At 46.0% G+C, this 19,661-nt stretch overlaps 1 protein-coding gene across 4 annotated transcripts in view; it reads left to right on the forward strand.

Annotated features, from left to right (window-relative positions):
* The first annotated feature begins 2,537 nt into the window (after positions 1 to 2,537).
* Positions 2,538 to 19,661, forward strand: part of AKAP12 (A-kinase anchoring protein 12) — a 31,225-nt gene continuing 14,101 nt past the window's right edge. The window contains exons 1-3 of one of the 4 annotated variants that reach the window (XM_046939036.1): positions 2,538 to 2,749; positions 3,161 to 8,452; positions 12,640 to 12,826. In XM_046939036.1, the coding sequence (XP_046794992.1) occupies positions 12,817 to 12,826 (10 nt within the window). In that variant the 5' untranslated portion in view covers positions 2,538 to 2,749; positions 3,161 to 8,452; positions 12,640 to 12,816. Of the gene's footprint in view, positions 2,750 to 3,160; positions 8,453 to 12,639; positions 12,827 to 13,754; positions 15,821 to 19,661 lie in introns of those variants that run through there. The other 3 variants (XM_004935623.5, XM_040697870.2, XM_004935622.4) reach the window with 3 other exon arrangements.

Below are 19,661 nucleotides of genomic sequence, written 5' to 3' on the forward strand. Positions count from 1 at the left end.
TTGCAGATGGAGCAAATCGCGGATGGGATAAGAGATGTGATTACTACTTCTCTGAAAGGGTGGTCAGGCACTGGAATGGGCTGTCCAGAGAGGTGGTGGAGTCACCAACCCTGGTGGTGTTGAAAGAGCGTCTGGATGTTGTGTTGAGGGACATGGTTTAGCGGGAACCATTGGTGAAGGGCGAATGGTTGGACTGGATGATCCTGTGGGTCTTTTCCAACCTTAGCGATTCTATGATTCTATGATTCTATGTGGGTAACATGCCAGTAGTACTTTCATTACTATATTTTTGGCTTTCTGAAAAGTAACCATGCATACTTCTGTCTGTAGTTCAAAAATTCTTGCAACAGTGCTGCTTGGTACCTTGGGAAGAGGACCATTCGAAGTACAAGTGACTCCTCCTTGCTGGAAAGGCGAAGGGACTTAGCGCCTGAAAGGCCTATGTGTAGCAAGAGGCAGTCACACTGCTCAGGGCAAAGGTCTGGGCAGTAACTCTTCTAGCACATGGGTGGAAGATAGAGAAACATGAGAGAGCACATGCCAGAGTCAGAACTGTCATCTGTCACTATTCCTCCTGTATAGACAGGGCACAGAGCATGGTGAAAGGCTACAAGAGAATCAACAAACAGCTTCTGGGCCAAAGCAGGGACATGGATATATCTCCTGCAGTCCCTGTGCTGGAGCTACTTCAGGAAAGGAAGCGAAAGTTACAAGCCATGAGCAGAAGGACTACAAAGCAATTTCAGATGGCAGAAAGGAGGCTGCCTGCAAAGAAAGCATTTGGTGGCCAGCGAGCAGTGAAAATGATATGCCATGGAGCTTGAATTTTGGCACTTTTCTCTTCTTAAGCATGATCCCTGATTTTCCCTCAGTTCTAAGCCAAGGAGCCACTGGGGTTGCAGTGGGGCTGCAACTGAGGGGAACCCAGAAGACAGGCTGGCCTTTGGGTGGCCCTGTAAGCTGCTGTGGGCTTGGTTCTGTCATCACAAGCACATTATTGGTGATAATTTACCACAAAGAAGATCTCGTAGGCCCAGTCTGGAATATGTCTGCATCTACAGCACTTCCAAGCACTGATGCATTACATGAGCACCAGAAGTGAGAAGGGCTCAGCGTCTCTGGGCTCAGAAGCCAGAAATGTTGGGAATTACTCAGTGGGGATTCTGCCCTTGGCATGCAGCTGCTCTCATGGGCTGGCCATGGCTTTGGGATTCACTTCTACCTCCCAGAGCCAAGCGACCACACAACCAATTTTCACTCCCTTTCCCTGCTCTCCCTTAAAACAAATGCACCAGTACTAATTTCCTGAAGATGAGGAAAAAATAAACAAATGAAAGATTAAGAAAACTGTTAGAGAGATAAGTGGCCTTAGGACAACGTGTTCTTGCTATTACACACATATATTTGAGGGTGAGCAAGGCTGGGCTGAAGGGAGAGATGTGGTTCTGCCTACACCATCCCCAGCAGCAGTTTGGTTCTTGCTGAGGCTCCACGAGGTTCTTGTACTGCTGCAGTGGCTGTGTCATGCAATGACTTGGTGTGGCCTGATTGCTTTACATAAAAAGCTGACCACGTGCAGCGAGCAAGCAATTAACACAGCGCATTGTTAAGAGAATATATATACATATATATATATACACACACACTGGAATGACCCAGTGATTCAATGGATGAGGACTGCTTCACATTTTCTAAAGGAAAACGTCCCTGATTTCTGATTCAAACTATGAACCCAGTGGAGGATGGGGGGATTCACAGGGAGGGGCTCCCTCTGGAAACGCAACACCGCCGTTGGTTTATCTCGGTGTACGTGTCGTTTCCCTGGGGGTCCTTTTTGGATGGGCGTGCTGCCGTGTGCACGTTGGTCCCACTCCTGTGGCACAGGGAAGTGGGGCACAGTGTGCGTGTGTCTGGGTCGGGAGAGAAGCTACCACGTTGCCTGCTTTGCTCGCCATGCAGTCTAGCAGGAATTAATCAATGAGAACCTGTGCCGCATGGAAAAAGAAAAGAAAAAAAAATAGAAAGAAAGCCAGCAGCGCGGTACCCCGCTAAGGCATAGGTCCCTGCTCGCCCCGCATCAGCCGCAGCCCGGACATGCCCCTGGCGGCCCGCACGGCTGAGGTCGGCAACCCCCGGGGCGCTGGTGGCGAAGGGGCCCCGAGCCCACCGCGGGGCAGCCCCTAGCCGGAGCACCCCGAAGGCATCGGCGGGCGCCGGCTCGGTCTCGGTGGGCGGAGGGGGAGGTAAAAGAGCTGAGTCAGCGCCGCGGGGCGGCCGCGGGCTGGGTCCGGGGTCCGGGCAGCGCTCCCACCCCGGCGGTGCCCACTAGAGAGGAGAGAGGCCCCGGGCGGCGGGCAGGGCGCTGCCCCCCTCCCCCCTCCTCCTCCGCCGCCGCTCCTTATCAGCCCGGCTCGATGCTGCAAGGCGTGTCTGGGGCTCTGCTCATGTGATGGAGCAAGCGGGAGACGGGCGGGGGGACCAGGGGCGGAGGTGATTTTCCTCCCTCTCTCGCTTTTTTTTTTTTTTTCTTCTTCTTTCCCTCCCTCCTCTCGCTCCCTAAAGGAGTTCGCGGAGAGCCGCGCTCCCTCATTCCCGGCCGCACCGCCGCCGCCCCCCGAGCACCCGCCGCTCCGCTCCACTCCGCTCGGCTCTGCGGGGCAGCGCCATGGGCGCCGGCAGCTCCGCCGAGCCGTCCGCCCCGCCGCAGGAGGACGGGGCCGCCGCCGCCGCCCCCCCGGAGCCCGCCAAGGTAAGGCTGGGGCGGTGCGGGGCCGGGGGAGGCGGGCGGCGGCTCCGCAGCGCGGGGAAAGTTTCCTGCGCGCCGGCGGGCACCTGCCGGGGTCGGCGGGAGCCTGCGGGCCGGGCGGGCGACGGTTGGGCCGGGACTGCGCCACGGGCAGCGCCGCAGTCATAAAACTCGTGGCGGCGGCGGCGGGGGGCGAGGGCGGCGGGGCCGGGCGGGGGGCGGCGGTGGCGGCGACGCTTTTGTGTGCGGCTGCGGGGGGAGAGGGCCGCACCCAGCCGGGGCAGTGCTGTGCTAGGAGCCCTCCTGACTGCGGTCCTACGGCCGCTGCTGTGGTACCCAGGGCTCCCGCAGTCTTCCTTATTATTCTTTTTTTTTCTTTTTCTTCTTTTTTTTTTTTTCCCCATCTCTCTCGAGGATGCGGCTGGGAGGCGCGTCGGGGGGACTGCAGCAGGGACCCTCCCTGCACCACCAAGTTTCCCCTGCTGAGCTCCAGCTTCAGCGTCTCTCTTCTCACCCTCCCAGTCCCGCATCGGGCCCGCCGCAGCCCCCCCGAGCAGAGCCGGGCGGGGAGGGGGCGCGGGGTCGCGGTGGGGGCGGTGGCTGCGGCGCTCCCCGGTGGCACAGCGACGGGGCGAGCGGGGAGGCGGCGGCCAACAACCAACGGGGAGGGGGAGGGATCGGGGTCCGAGCCTGTGTTATTTTAAATAAAGACGTTGAAGAATTGAAAGAAATTCTTTTAAAACGTCTGGTGTTTAAAAATAGATTATGAATGAACCCATTTATCCCGCAGGAATTGGCGTGTTGAGGGGATTCTGGGACTGAAAGGGAGGTTATGTGCATCTACGTGTTTACATAGCATCGTGTTGGGGTTAGACGTTAGTTGTTAGGGGAGACATAATGCGACGTTATGCCCGGAGTCCGCTGCGCAGCCTGATCAGAGCTTGGGTCCTCGGAGCACTCCAAGTTTCTGTGAGCGGGCGTGTGGGTGTGTTGGAGCTTGAGAACGGGTTATGACTTTGTTTCTTTGACCTTGTGGTTCAGATTTAACTTTCAAGTTGAATTTCCCATAGTTCCTGGCTTCCACTAGACCTCCTTGTGCGTGTTTTGACAGATCTGAAAACCACATCGAGAATGAACTTTAAATTAACCGAGATTTATTTTATTTTCTTTTTAACCAAATAAGCAGTGGGGATCGGTGTTGGTTAACAAAATATTTAGCGGTTGTGTTGAGCCGCTTTAGAATTCAAATGCTGAAATGTAGACGGTGGTGAATTTGGAGGGCGAGCCTCTGGTCTCAGTGATTGCTTTAAAACAAAGATAACCTGACTTTGAGAAGGGCTGCAATGGTCGTAGTCGTGTTTACCCAGTCATGGGAACTAAGGCAAGCAAAGGGGGATGCCATTGATGCTGTTCTCCAAGGCAGACTATGACTGGTCCTAAATACTGTGGTTTATATCTTCTGCTCTTTAGGAAGCGTCTTTTCCAACACTTTGGTTTTGTCATTCAAGTTGATTAAAGGTGGGGAAATTCTCTTTGCGTATCACTGCTGTAAGAAGTTCTGTGACTGTGGTTTTCCTAGAACAGCTGGTTTTGTCTTCTCTTACACTGAATCAAAGTTTTAATGAAGTTCAGTCCCGCTTCTTTTTCATATCTCCCTTATTCTGTCCTTACCGCAGTGAGATTGTTCCATGCAGATTCATGACACAGTTTTTCATAGCTGTTCCTTTCAGCCCTCTGAACATGAAAATCACCAGATCACGCCGTGCCCCTGGAGAAATCTATCAAAGAGCTAATGTGTTTGCAAAAAAAAAAAAAAAAAAAAAGGCAGTGGTGTCATTTTAAAGGATGCTCTCCCTTCTCGTGCTTTTGAAACTGAAGCACTCATCCCAGCTCTTCTGAATGAGAAATTCAGAAAACTGGCCTTTATGCAATCCAATTTGAGCGAGCCTTGGCGAGTGAATTACAGATACATTGTCTGGGCAACTGTTACAATAGGCGGTATAAAATTTCATGGCAGTTCTGCTTCCTCATCACTTGAAACGCCTCAGAATGTTTAATCAAGTTTCTTTCATAATAGACCTGTTTTGCACTAGATGAAATCCTGTTTGCTTTTTCTCTGAGAAAGGCCTGAATTTACAGTCTTTAGGTTGCCTTGTTATCCCCATGTGACTCTTTGGCCGAATACCAGGTCTCGAGGTGTCCTGGTTACTGCAAGGGGGAGCACGTGGGCCTGTGTTTCACTTCTGCAGTCCAGGAGATGTCAGATGCCGTGTGAAGCATTTGGGCTACCATGGCAGAAAAGATATTTGAGAGCCTTTGGGTGCTGGTTTGCAAGCACTGCAGATTAAACGTAAGCTGAAGGAGTTAGGATCCCAGGTGCTTGCCCTAACTTTTCACAAATTGCTGCTGATTTGCACGTAAAGCAGCTCCAGAGTTTCCAACCCAGCATTGTAGTGGGACTTGAAATTGGTGGCTGTTTTCTTGTTGTTTTTTCTTTGTAGTAGATCCTTGTTATGTACAGCTGCCCTATTGTGGGAAGCCCCTCTGCAGGGAGCATGACAGGTAGCTGAAGGTACCAACCCATTCACACGTCCAGACTGAATTCATTGGGTTTGTGCAGCAGTGCCTACAGCGCTGCTGATATCAGTGGGCAGGGTGTTTTCCCATAGAAGGTTCATCTGATCTAGGTATTTCCTGGCCCTTTCAGCAGAGATACCACTTTTCACCTATTGTTTTCTTTATCCCTTGCCCATCTTTCCTGCTTTGGCCTATGCAATGCAGCCCTGCGTCACACTGGTGCTCACCTTAGGTTTCCATAAAACAAGCAAACTCATCAACCCTTCAGGAAACAGTAGGAGGGTTTTTGCACTGGAAAAGTTCCCTGATTTATTAGTGGATTTGTTTGCCTCATGATGCCCAGCTGAGACCCAGAGCCAGAATTAGGCAAACACCTGTGGCAGATGTCTGGGTGTGTGGGGCAGGAGAGGAATGAAGGCCCTTCCCTCCAGTGCTTCTGAAATGTGTCTGCTACTCTGTCCTGAGTCACACAGTGAACCAAAGCTTGGCCTGAGAAGGGCTTAAGCAGAGTTAGCTTTGAGGTGCCCACCAGCACGGGCCCTGTATTCCCATCTCCTCCCCAGCCTGAGGCCTGGCAACTTCCCCTGGTGGCTTCTGGCACTCGGTGAGCTCCTTCAGCAAACAGGAAGCACAGGAAGTTGCTCGGCATCTTTGGCACCACTGTTCCCCCCACCATTTTAGCAAGGTGTGCTGGCTGCTGGGGCAAAGGAGGCAGCAGGTGAAGGGAGCAAGCAGGCTGGACCTAGGCGGTACTGTTCTTAGTTGCAGCAATGGCACCATTGTATTTAACAGGTGAGCCCATTCCCTATTCATAGCGGGGATGCTTCTCTGGTCCAGCTTCCCATTCCTATGCTGAGAATCCAAAGTGAGAGTGGGAAGATGTGCTGATTTGTTGACCCTCAGAGAGGTGCCCTCAGGCTTGGTGGGAGGAATGTAGCTACAGGCTGCATGGTCAGTATGAGGAGAGCTGTGTCATGCTGCTGACATCTCAGACAGAGCACGTGTGATCCACCCTGTTTTTATCTCATTTAGAAATCCAGGGTACTGATTTTAATACAGGTTTCTGTTTGTGGTCCTGCTGGGAAAGCAGAGGGCCGTGTTGGAGCAGCTACCTGCCTCTGCATTGGGAAGCTTTCAAAGGTAGAATCCAGAAAGAAAACCCTGGCAGAGCAACAAGCTGTTCTTGCAGCAAAATAGAAGTTTGGCAAAGATAACCTTCTGTGGGAATTTTGATGGCTTTAAAATCTAGTGTGGTGAATTCCTGGCTTGCTCCCATGCAAGGGCCTCCGCTCAAGAGCAGCGATCATTCAAACTGTGCTTTCTGGATAATTCCCATTTCTGAGCAGTAACTTGATTACGCTACCTGCCTTGTAATGAGAGCAAGTGTCTGCTAGACAGTAAATATTTGGAACTGTCTCTTCTAAAGAGGTTACCAGCTGAGATGTCAGAATGTCTTATTGTCTGCGTGCATGACAAATAACAGCTGTGACAGACATACATCTGCTGTTCTAACAACTGTGTGCTGGTGACAGGGCAGGGCTGAGCCAGCCTGAAAATACAAGCGAGTTGTACATTAGTGGTAGTAAAACTTAATCAAGTACCAGAGGAACTTCCCTAAACGGCATCTTTAAGGGCCCTAGTTAAAAAGCAATCGAGTTAGAAGCGTTTGGCCCAGAGGTGAGCTACAAGGCGCTCCTGGTAGGACAGAGCTGGCTTCTGTCTTGAGTGCTTCCGTCAGACCTGGAAGGAAGGTAATGATGTCGTAGTGTGCTGATGTTGGAGTTCCGCCTGTGCCTGTGGGGTGGCTTAGGAGAGAGCATAAAGGTGCTTAATTGAAAAAATGCACAATGGAAATTGGTGTCACGGATTCTCTGAAAGCGTGAAATAACCCCTAATCATACAGGAGATAAGAAGGAGGTGGTAGAGGGGGTGTCGGGCACTTTGAAGGCTGAGGCAATTAGCTTGCGTTTGATGTGATGGAGAAGCTAAAGAGATGCAAAGAGGAGTGACATGGTCTTTGGAAATCGTTCTGGTTGAAAATGCGAGCCATGTGTTTAGTTATGGAAGCCTGCTTTGTGCTCTGCCCTCCTAACTGTTAGGGTGCTGCCTTAGTTGTATCCTAGGATGGCTATGCAGAAGGAGTGTGAGACCTAGGAAGGAGCACGTGTTGATTCAGGCTTAGAGTATGAACCAGAATGATGATCTGGGAGAAGCACTTCCTTTACAGAGATGATTTGGGAATAAAACCATCAGTTTTATTTTAGTCAAGAGAGTAATTATCCACAAGGAGATGTCACAACTAAGTCAGACTAAGAGTTAGAGGGTGGTAATTCTGAGGGGATAAAAGGTAAGGAGAAGGCTCTTGACTTCATCTGCAGGAGATATAAACAACAACAACAAAAAGATACTGAGATTAAATATGTGCCCTATAGAATAAGGGCCTTCTATTATCTCCATGTGGAACTTGTCCCATCAACTTCCAATCCTTAGCTAATGTGAAACAAGATAACCTGCTGTGAACAAAGAGCTGGAACAACCTAAATTGGGGGGTAGATTGTTTTTGTTTTGTTTGGTGTGTGGTTTTGTTTTGTTTTTTTCCCCAAATACTGTTGTTTGCAGATATTCCAGTGAATCATTGTGTGAAAGGAGCTGATTTCCTCAGTTGACCAAACTACTGTAAGCTTTCTCAAAGTTTCAGAATTAAACTTCTGGAAAAATATTGGAGACCTTTATGTTAGTTTGCTCAGTTGTTCAGACAGCTGGATCTGGCTATTTTAGTAATCTAACGTAGAATCTGTGTAGCAGGATTAACAGAATGAGGCAAAATTAACCCTGGTGTGTTTGGGCCTGGTATGAGGAATCTTTGGAATGATTTGGGTCTGGTACAAGGAATGCTGGGAATGATGGTGATTCCTGGTGGGGGAAGAGGCTGTGTAGTGCTAGACCATTCAGACTAGTGAACGAATGAGCGAAGCATGCTCTAACACACAATAAGCAATCAGGGATCTTCTGTTAATCCACACCTCATGTTTTGCATTATCTTTATAGATATTTAATGGTGTATACGTTTAATGCTGGGCCCAACCGCTAGACTTCCATATCTAAGGAATGGAGCAGAAACCGCTGTAGGTGAGATTGATGTGGTCAACAAGCTGTGTTCGTTTTAGTCTGACTAGCTGTGTGTCAGTGCCTGGCTTCTGTCTTTGCTGAGGGTATGAGGGAAGTCTTCAGAAATTATTTGCATGATTTATAGAAGTGGCATGACAGAAGCAAAAGTGTTCCCTCACTGATGGCTCTTTGTTTTGAGAGTGATCAAACAGAAGGACCAGTGAACTGGATAACCAGGTCTTTTCAGTTTCTCCTGCATTTGTGACAACACATTCATAAGCTAATTCATAATCCAAAGACAGCTATGAGTGAGTACCATGGAAACCTGATAAATACTAGTAAATGTACCAACAGTAATGTCTCCACTTGTAGGTAAATAAAGTGTTGAGTATGTGATTGTTCAACACTTTTAACTTCCATCTTCAAGGTTTTCACCCCTCTCTAAACTTTGACTGTATATTCAACTCGGCTTTATCACAATTCTCAGTGGAATTGGGAACACAGCTTAGTAAATTGGAGATAATTGGTCTAAACTGTGCTTCAGATCCTTGCAGAGAAATGAAGCAGTTAATGTGAGTGAAAATTGAAATTAGTTTCTTTCAAGAACTAATGCAGTGGGACAGACTGCACTGACCCTCATAAAGAGCCTGAGCAACTTTTCTCAGAACAGAAACTTTTTTTTTTTATCTACTGTTGTCTCCCTTCACATTACGAGCCCTCCTTGCTCCAAAGGGTACATATTTTCTTCTCCTTTGTATGCATTTTAATTTTTGGAAAAAATACTGCTTTATCAGTTTTGATGTTTTACTTTACGTAGGTAAATAGACTACTTGATTTGGAAATCTAAATTTGCCCTCCAGTGGCCAAGAATCACATCAGAATCTTTTCCTAGAGACTGGGCTAAAGTGGTCGCTGCACCCTTGAAGTGCAGGGTTGTGCTGTGAATCTGGCCAGACTTGTAATTACTGAGTTCTTCATACGTTTATGTCTTGCTGAATTTTGAAAGATGTCCTGCTTTCAAAACTGAATTTATGTACAGAAGGAATACAGGTTGTAATTCTACCAGCTGATAGAAAAAAGTGCTTCTGGTCTTAGCATTTAGTGTCGTTTAGAAGGACATGTAAGGATGTTACTGTTCTTCAGATAGGAAAGTATAATTGCATTTGACAGAACTGAAGTGTTATCTACTAGATCCAGTGACTTCTGAATTTTGATCATGTATGTTTGAAATAATACATAGTCACTATTTTCCTAAATTCATTGCAACAGTAGAATAAGTTAAGGACTTGGGGATTATTAACTCTGATAATAGCTTGTAATTTCACTGTAGGTTCGGTTTAAGAAGGAGACAAGTTGTACTGTGTTGAGGTACCTAATTCCTACATACCTCATCTTCTCACGGAGTCCACAGATCCATATTGGCTATTTATTTGAATTCTACGATTTGTGAATGTGGCCTGGTCACCAGAATGGCCAGCTGTACCCTGGGGGGTGCATCAGGCCCAGCACACCCACAGCCAAGGGGAGGGGTTGTCCCCTCTGCTCTGTGCTGTGTGGCCTCACCTCCAGCGCTGGGTGCAGGTGTGATCACCACAACATAAGGACATAAAACTCTACGGAGCATCTAGAGGAGAGCTAAAAAGATGATGAAGGGTCTGGAGGGCAAGGTTTGTAAGGAGCAGCTGAGGTCCCTGGGTTGGCTTAGCCCCAAGCAGAGGAGTTGAAGGGAGCCCTCATGGCGGCTGCAGCTCCTCACAGGGAGCGGAGGGGCAGCGCTGAGCTCCTCTCTCTGTGGCCGCGACAGGGCCCGAAGGAACGGCATGGAGCTGTGTCAGGGGAGGGGCAGTGGGGGTTAGGGGCAGGTTCTGCACCAGAGGGCAGCGGGCATGGAACAGGCTGCCCTGGACTGTGGTCACAGCCCCACGTGCTGGAGTTCAAGGAGTGTTTGGACAACACTCTCAGACGCAGGATTTGATTTTGAGTGGTGCTGTTTGGAGCCAGGGGTTGGACTCAGTGATCCTTGTGGGTCCCTTCCAATTCAGGACATCCTATAATTCTACGTATATGTCTAGCTTTAAATGGCTTGTTGGAAATGTGAAAAGAAAGGCAAAGGTGAGGAGTGCTAAAATACTCAGAGCTGTTGCTTTTCTTGTGAGTTCAAAGAGTTGTTGGTGCTAGGTCTGAGGGTGTCACCTTGAGTTGCCCATCCACGGATTTATCTTCAGTTAGCCAAGTGCCATTAGAACTAGTGAAGTTAAGGTTGTTTTGATGTTTGCAGGAGTAGCAGTCTTAAAAAGAACAAATGACTGCAATGTATTATGTATATTTAAAAAAAAAAACAAACCTTTTTTTATATTTCTAATGAAGAGTCCCAAGTTAATTTAAAAATCAGTCTGTTATTTTCTGTCTCTTCATCTGCAGTCTTTAATTGGTTGTTACCCATTCAATTAACGCTGTTTGCAATTGCGGAAGATCGACTCAGAGTTTACATCCCTTTGTTCAGTGCCGTGGCATTTTTATTCCTTCTGAGTTCCTGTGTTTTAGATTTATGAAAAGGATGATGTGAGAAGTGGGAGTGCAATCTGAGTGTTGAGCTATTCCGTATTTCTTCTATTTAATATCTGGTCTCAGCATGTGAAAACTCTGAAGCCAAATTATTCCATCTGTGGTATTGGCAGTGATGCAGAATGGTGTTCTTTTTCCTGAGGTGGATTATGTGGCTGTGAAAGGCAGCTTTGAGGAGTGCAGAAACACCAGGTGGAAACAATTTGGCTTAATTAAGTGCTTCTGAACTGGAGATTGGGAACCCTAATACACGTTCCTCGCCTGTGTGGCACTTTGCTGAGATCTAGCCTGGCACATGAAAAGGTAGCTGAAAGATAAGAGGGAAGCCTTTTCCCTGGCATGTTGTGTGTTGATTTGGAATTTCACTGCAGCGGGCCAATTGCTAATAAAAATAAATAGCTCTGCCCATTCAGGATCTTTTTAAGTGGTGTTTTGGAAGATACTTATCAAGAGCGTGTCGTCTTTCTGATCCCAGTCTGGTGCTTCAAGTGTTTGGATGTTGTGTTACATTGGAAGATGGGGTGCATCTGTGGTTCCTTCACTTAATTAACAAGTCTTCAATGCCAGTATTTTGGGAATACAGCAGAGTAATAGGAAAATGATATGTAATTAAGCTTTGCTTTTCCACCAGAGGAACTTAAGACTTGCACTTCAGGAGCAGAGGTTTGAGTTGTGTCTAATTAGTTGAAATAGCTTCTGTTGGAAGGGAATATGATCGGTTGGAAATCTAGTTAATTAAACAAATAAAGGGTGAAGAAGTGCATGTGGAGGCAGTTGTTTTTGTTTTGTTTTAAATGATCACAACACAACTTAAAAACATACCTAAACAATTATTTTAAAAACATCTTTCCTTGTTACATGACAAGCCTATAGACATTCTAGAGGAAATATGAAAAGAACTCTCCTTTAGTTCCTATAATGATGAATTTAGGAAAAAAAGCTTCAAATATTATAGTGTGGACTCCTGAAATATTGCAGATTTGTTTCCTCTGTTAAGAATGAGCTCTACCTAGTAACTGAGGCTCTGAAACTCTAGTTTTAATCCTAGTTTCACTGCATTACCACGTGGGATTTATGTAGATACTTTCTGTCTTGAATAGTTCATTTTTTTTTTCTGTAACTGCACTGCTTATGATCATGAGATAAGCACATCAGCAGAGGAGCATTAACAAAGGCTGAAATATAGGCAGAATTCTTGTATATATCGGAGCAATTGTGCCAGACATCTTGAAGAATGAAAAATATCTTTCCATTGCCTAGATTCACGTTATCCCAAAGCTTTCCTCCCTGCTAGAAGATACACTAGGAATGTAGTTTTACACAAGGCTATAGGACTGTCTGTAAGACCTGCTTCTTCCTCATACTTCATGTGGGAGAAGAGTACAATAAATAGTCCCAGATTGTGGCCTGTTTTTTATTTTTCTCACAGTAGTGTTTTGTTTTATTGAAGTTAATAGTCTTAAAAAAGAGTGATGCTACACAGAAGCAGTGTTCCTCCAAATGCATGCATGCATATACCCAAAATGAGAAAGGAAAAACAAAGTTTTGTACAAAAAAAAAAGCTAACCTGATACTGATGACACCTTTTCTTTCTTCCTCTTTTTCCTCTGCTACCATCCTTCATCCAATTTGTGGCTGTCCAGGCCTTAGACGCAAGTTCACCTGTACCTGACATTAATGAAGACAACTTGGAGCTTGAAGTCCCTCCACAGGAGCCTCAGCAGCCAGGAGCTGTTACAGCTCCTCAGGAGCTGACTGGGCAGCAGCCAGAGGTGACTTCACCACTCCAAGAGCCCCCTGAACAGCATGCAGAGGCCCTCATGACAAGTGGTAAGTAAATACCCGTGTTTAATGGGCTAATCTTAGAGACTGGATACTAAACAGAGTGAGAAGTTAACATGAGGCTCAGCTGGCCGTGTCATAGTGAATAGGTAGTTGCTCAGGTGGTTTTTGGTTACTCAAGTGCTTCTAGAGTGTTATTTTATTGGGATGCATTTTCTTTATGTCAGAGTTTGGGTACCAAACGAGTTAGGGCTGAGGGTGTCAGTGGAACAGGATGCCATCCTTTCTGCCTTTGGGGTGCTTCCTTTCCCATAGTGCAGGCCTGAAGTATCTCTACTTGCTATCCATGTCTTGAGCATTTGCCTGAAAGAACAGCTCGATTTCTACTTCCTGTGTTAGCATGTCATGCTGTATAGACCTATCTCCTTTCACAGTTTTTTTTAATTATATTTTAATATATTCATTCATTAATGATATTGATGTTGATAATGGACTGGTTGAGGTAGGAAGGATCTCAGGAGGCCCTCTGCTCCAGGCTTTGCTCAGGCAGGGCTGCTGGGACATGGCTGCCCAGAACCATGTCCAGGTGGCTTTTGAAAAACTGTTTTGAACTCACAAGAAGGGACAGGCAGCTGATCCATTGGTTCTGTTTTGATTAAAGCTCTCTTTCATACCGATTTTAATCAGGTTTGCATTTTGACCTCCCAAATGTGTGTTACTGGGGGGGGGGCTGTGTGTTCTCTCATGGGAATCTCTCCTGCCCTGTCACCATGCTGCTTGTTCTTCTGTTCCTGCCCTTGCCAGACTTTTATTCCTGCTCCTTCCAGCACTGGGAGGCATCAGCTGCCAAGACCCAGCTGTGGGTTGACCTTCTCAGCAAGGCGGTGGGGGGGAGATTTGGTCAGAGCAGACAGTGAATGCTGTGGAATGAGGGAGCAGGGGAGGGATAGGGGGCGGGGGGGGGGGGAAGGGAGGAGGGACCACATTTTTCAGTGTCAGGCTCTGGAGCAGCTTGTGGCAATTGTATTGCCCTTCACGTGTTCTGGGTTTTGAATTCTAGTAAAGGCAGGTTTTTGCTACATCTTCAGATTAATTGCCATTGCTGGTATCCCAATAGAAAACTTTTTCCATATTTTGTTTTATATGTCGGGCTTTGGCACCTTATTCTTTATCCTTTCGGTAGAGGCTTTGGGCACTGTAAAACTGGGATGCAATGTATTTTCTCTTTCGCTCATGTTTAACATTGTTCCCTTTTAAAATATTACTCTGAAGTGGATAGGGATGAGAGAAGATACTCAGAGTCATGAAGGAGTAGAAATTACCCAATGATTTGAAGTAGTGTCTGTTGATTTCATGTTATTCAACTTCTGGATAAAGTCATAGAATTATTCTGGATCGAGTAATAGGAAAGGCCTTTAAAAGGGCATGAATTTCAAGTTAATAGTCAAAGTAATTTTTATTTATTGATTGATTATGAGTTGTAGCTTTAGTTGTACAGAAATTGTGTTCCTAAGATGTGTAATGAGGAGGAGATGAGTTGCAGGTGATTAAAGGTGATGAAACGCGTGATGCTTTATGGACACAGTGTTGGAAATGTTTACTTGAGTAGACTGCCCAAAAGGGCTTTACTTTCTTTAATATCACCTCTCCTGTGGTTGCATGATGATTGTTGAGTGGAATCACACCTAGGTGGTAGCAAGATTTATATGAAAAGCAAAACAATCCCATGGGTTTGCTCTCAAAATTTAAACTTACAAAAAAAAAGACAAAAAAAAGCACCAAACAAACAACAACAACAAAAAAGCCATTATGGAGGTATATGCAGCATATATTTTTCTGCTATCAGTAGCTGGTGATGACAGCATCCATAGAGAGGAAAAACTGTTAAAGCACTGACAAAGCTGGTTCTTCAAGTGAATGCTACATTCGGATATCCATCTCTCTTTGTTTCCACCCTCTGGTCCCTGCAGTGTCTGGTCTGTGTCCTCAAGCAGATGAATAAAGGTGGGGGGGGAAGTATCTTTTACATGCCCCATTCAGGGAAATCTGTCTCCAGTGGGAGAGATAAATCACTCAATTCTACATTTCTTTGTTTCACCTTGTCTGTCAACTCTTCAAAATCGAAAATAAAGCATGTGGCAACAAGGATAATTGCTTATGGTGAAGGAATTGAGAATATATGTGTGTATATATGTGTGTGTAGGTGGGCCTGTTCCCCATCTCAGTTGGGTCATTATTTGAGTCTTGTGTTTGGTAGATTGTTGGAGAGAGGCAAAACCCATCACTGTTGTTGCTGTCACCTGACGCTAACTGGGAAGTGCTGGTGGACACAGGTACAGATACAGGGTGTACATGGCTGGCCCAGCACCGGGGCAGCAGCTGAGCTTTGGAGATACCCGGTGCAATCTGTAGGATTACTGTAACTGTAACACGGGGGTCAGTTTGGCCTGGGTACTGCGTGGCTGCTTCAGAAAGGTGTTTCAGAAGTTGGAACTGAAGCAGTCTGTTGTTCAAAAACCGGTTATTTCTTAGCGCAAAGCTTATACTTCCTCTCAAGGAGGGGGGAAAAAATGATTGGAGTGGTTGGAGTGAAAAGTATCAAGACAAATACTTCGGAGCATAATTACTTTAATGGCCAGCAGTGTAGTGATGAAAAAAGAATAGTTAAACTGCACTCCTGCAGCCTCTGAGCACTTCCAGAGCCTCACATGAGGTCTGGTAGCCGGCAATTGGTGCTGGCTCAGGCGAGGGGAGGGATCCCGCTCCTTGTTGGCGCACCGTGTGAGCCCAGCCCACCCCCGAGTCGCTTTTTGCTCCCTCGGTTGTGCAGTGAACAGCTGAGGAGGGAATGGTCCTCCTCAGAACGGGCAGCTGCCGAGGGAGAGAGGCAGTGGGAGCACGGCTTCGGTCCGCCCCGCTCGTCGCGTCTGGTGAGGCAGGAGGCTGCTCCAGACCCACAGATATCAGGAACCGCATACTGTGAGAAGGAAGTTTCTTATTATTAGTGTAATTTAAAAATGCTGGGGACCATAACAATCACGGGTAAGGCAGCGTGGCGTTGCTAAAACGTAAGCACTGTTTTGTTTTTTTTGTTTGGTTGGTTTTTCTTTCTTTTTTTTTTTTTTTACTGCTGTTTCTCTCCCTGCTGGTTAGTGCCTGGCTGTGCTGTGTGACTTTGTGCTGCAGTGGGTTTATAGCCTGCTGGGGTGGGGCGCGCTGGGTTGTGCATGCTGGAGCGCTCCTCGGGCTGCCGTGATGGGTCTCCTGGCAGTGGGGCAGGAGGTAACAACTCTGCCGCAAGGGTTTGATCCAAATGGGAACCGTTTTACAGCGAAGGCTGCTGAAGTGTTAAAACTTCTTGTGACTTCAATTGCGTGCTTGAAGTGGCACCTCTCATGCAAGGCTGAGGTACTTAAAGGTGCTTTTAACTCTTTTCTGGGGTATCGGAATATGACATGGGGTCTGAAATTGAGCAACAACAACAAAAGACGCTGATTGTTTTACCTTAATCTCTCAGTTAAGATAAAATTTGGCAGTGTTGGGTTTTATCTCACGAGCTAAACCCAGCGCAGTATAAGGACATGTGGAAGTGGGCATCTTTTATCCATCATCAGATCATTTGCATGAGAGAAATTAAGCTTTTACTCTAACTTTGCTTGTAACGAAGTAAAATCCGGAGGAGAGTAACACTGTGGCATAGGAATGGGGGTGTGTGTGTGAGACAGAGGGATCTCAGCCTGGGATATTGGAGTTTGATGCTATACTCATAGGGCTCTGTACAGCTTAAGAAAGTACGGTGTGAGCCACTGATGTGTGAGAGCTCCTACCACAAACCAGCTGGGCTTTCTGAAAAGGTTACACTATTTGAAGGAGTGATACATTGAAGGGTACATTAAACCTTACGCTGCTGCTTTTTCACAAACTTTTGTCTCCTATCTGGAAACAGTGCAGCACTACAACATTAATCAGTTTGCATCAGAACTTCCCTCATGGTGATGTCTTTAGGAATCTGCTCAGTCTTTTCTACGCTGTGTGAATATTCGTTTGTTTGCTTCTATTTTGTTTGCTGGCGCTGGCGAGCCGCTTCAAACAAATGGTGGGGGCTGTCCATGCGGAGCGCTCTGCTGTTACAATACCTCCCGACAACAAAGCCTGCAGAAGTCCAGCGCCGTTTGGAGCTGACCCTCGGGAGGACTGTACGTGATTTGAATCAGTTAGTAGGGGAGGAGGTATCCCACTGCTGTTTACAATGAGGTTTTCATTAAACTTCATGTTTAATGAGCTTATCACATGCTGAGTCTTTTTCCTCAAGGGTTCTCTATTTTTTATTTCCCTTTATTGTTAGTATTTAAAGGTTAAACTGTTTTTTCTAAAGCAGTGTCTTTATAGGGTTGCCCAGTTTAATCATCTGAGGCTTTCCTTATTTAATAATTCTTGTAGAAACTTGAATTTTCACTGTATCACCGTTGCTTCTGTAGTGCGTTTCCCAAGATCTGCATCCAGCTCATTGTACACAGTATTGTTCTTCGAAGGGACGGAGCGCATTTCCTTGTTGGTATGCGGGAGTGTATTAAGCTATCGTTTGTCTAATTAGTGTAGCTACAACAGTATCTCCTTTGTTTGCGTGTGATGGTAATTATCCCTTATGCAGATGCTTTGAACAACAGCAATAACAACTTAAAAAAAAAAAAAAATTCCACCTTCCAATCTGTTTCCCGTTGTGCATATTTGTTAGGGGGTCTCAAAAATGTTGCAGTGACCTCTAAGCCGTGTTGCTTATCCCTTCCTTGCTCCTAACAGGGCAGATACTTGTCTCAAATACCCAACCGCGAGTGGTGCATCTGTCTTGGGTTTAGTGAATACATTCTGTTTTTAAAAGCAAAACAAAGTGGGAGAACATGAGATGTGGACGGTATGGACAACCATGAAATCTCATAAATATTTGCAGCATGCTGGTTTGGTTCACAGGCAGAACAGCTGGACTGGTTGGAGAGCAGTTTATTGTTGTGAGTGCATTTAATGAAAAAGCTTTAAATACAGTAACTGTATATCCAAGCCACAGTCAATGACCTTCCTGTTAAAAAGAAAACAATTTCAGAGACTTTACGCTGCTGCTGCCTTGAGCTTTAGCACTGTTTTTTGTTTGGTTGGTTTTTTGAAACAGTGAAATGAAAGAAGAAATATCTTAAAGTCTCGAATGAATGAAGCGTACGATGTCCCATGCTGGAATGTGGGAAGTTATCCTCTGGGTTGGAGCAGACGAGTACAGCTGAAGCATAAACTTCTAGAAATAAATGGGTTGCAAACAAAGTTATACAGCATCCCAGCGGAAATGCTTTCTTTTAAGTTTATTCCATATGAGGTTACGTGCAGTGTCCCCTTCTGGGGATGTTGGTTTTGCTTTCTTAAGGAGTCCTTAGCCATGAAAAAATACAACTATTTTTCAACTTTTTCCTTTTCTCTCTCTTTTTTTTTTTTTGTATGTGAGATCTTAGGATTTAACTCTTCAGTTGCCTCTCGAGTATCAGAGAACTAAAGGCTGAACTGAATGGGGCTCCTTGTTGTTAATGCTTTGGTAGAGGAGCATGAATAGAAAGTGCATGTGTGCAGGCTGAAATTGGCTATGCAAAAACCTTTAGGTCCTCCTGTAGTATTTAATTATTCTGAAGGAAACTTCCCCACAGTTAACGCTGTGAGTCAGTCCGTAGAAATAATGGAGAGAATAGAATGGGAAAGGAAAAAGTGTGCTTTTTGTGAAATAAAAATGTGTATGTTGAAGTTGAAACAAATATTGTGAATAGTAGGGAAAGAAAGCAAGAGTTTGAAATAAATGGTCAAGAAGCAGCACCACCACAGATGAACCACGACAGTGAAGCCCCCAGGTTTGTTGGAAGGGCAACACCTGGACATATTTCTGCTTCAGGCTGTTATTGAAGAGTGGGGGGGGGGGGGGGGGGGGGGGGTTCGTTTCGTTTACTAAACCTGACCTCCTGAAATCTGAGGTCAAAGGAATCATGAGTCGGGGAATGGTGTCCAATTCCTGCACTCTGCAATGAAAGCCCAAAAGCACAGCTTATTTATTTTCATTGCTTAAGTATTCAATTTCCCTAATAATTCCCAATAGGTGCTTTGTTCTAAATGAATCTATTTCGGGCAGGTTTTCTGCAGATGTCACTTCAAACTGCATTTTGTTGGGTTTGCTTTATTTTCAACTACTGATTCTCCATTTGGATTAGTTGTTAGTTTTGCTTGGCTTGGCCTTCAAATGTTTCTGCTAATAATAATTGTGTAATTAATTACACAGTTGCACATAATGACTGAAAGCTTGGTATTAAGCTCAGTTCAAATTCTTTAAATTGTGTTCTCCTGCATCCCCATCATGTGAGTTCTAGAGCAATATGTGTTCTGTGTGAGTCACCTGGGAAATCTCAGTACGGTGCTGGAAAATGACTCTGAAATCATCCCTCAACTTCAATTTTCATTCAGGTTCAAGCAGGCCCACCAAGAGCGTTGTGTGTGCGACTACGAGTAGGATCTGGCCTGAGTACTTAGACACTGCATAAATGAAAACAAGGCAGCAGCAACAAAAGTCCTCTGGAGTCTTTCAGTGGTCAGTCGGGTTGGAAACACAGGGCGCAGGGTGTGTGTGACATCCATCTGATAGACTTAGAATGCGGGGAATTTATGGAAAAACTCCAGCACAGCGCTTCAAATCCTTAGGGGGAAAAGTCAACCAGCTCCAGATGTTGACATGGTTGACTGTGAGCACTCCGAGTGCTGTGGGTTTAACTCTTGCAGTTGATGCTTTTTTTTTTTTCCTGCTGGCAGCTACCAGCAGAGGAGTGTTCTTACTTCAGGAGATGGGAGATGGTGGGAGCAGCAA

The sequence above is a fragment of the Gallus gallus genome, chromosome 3 (assembly GCF_016699485.2).
Source record: "Gallus gallus isolate bGalGal1 chromosome 3, bGalGal1.mat.broiler.GRCg7b, whole genome shotgun sequence".
Lineage (NCBI taxonomy): Eukaryota > Metazoa > Chordata > Aves > Galliformes > Phasianidae > Gallus > Gallus gallus.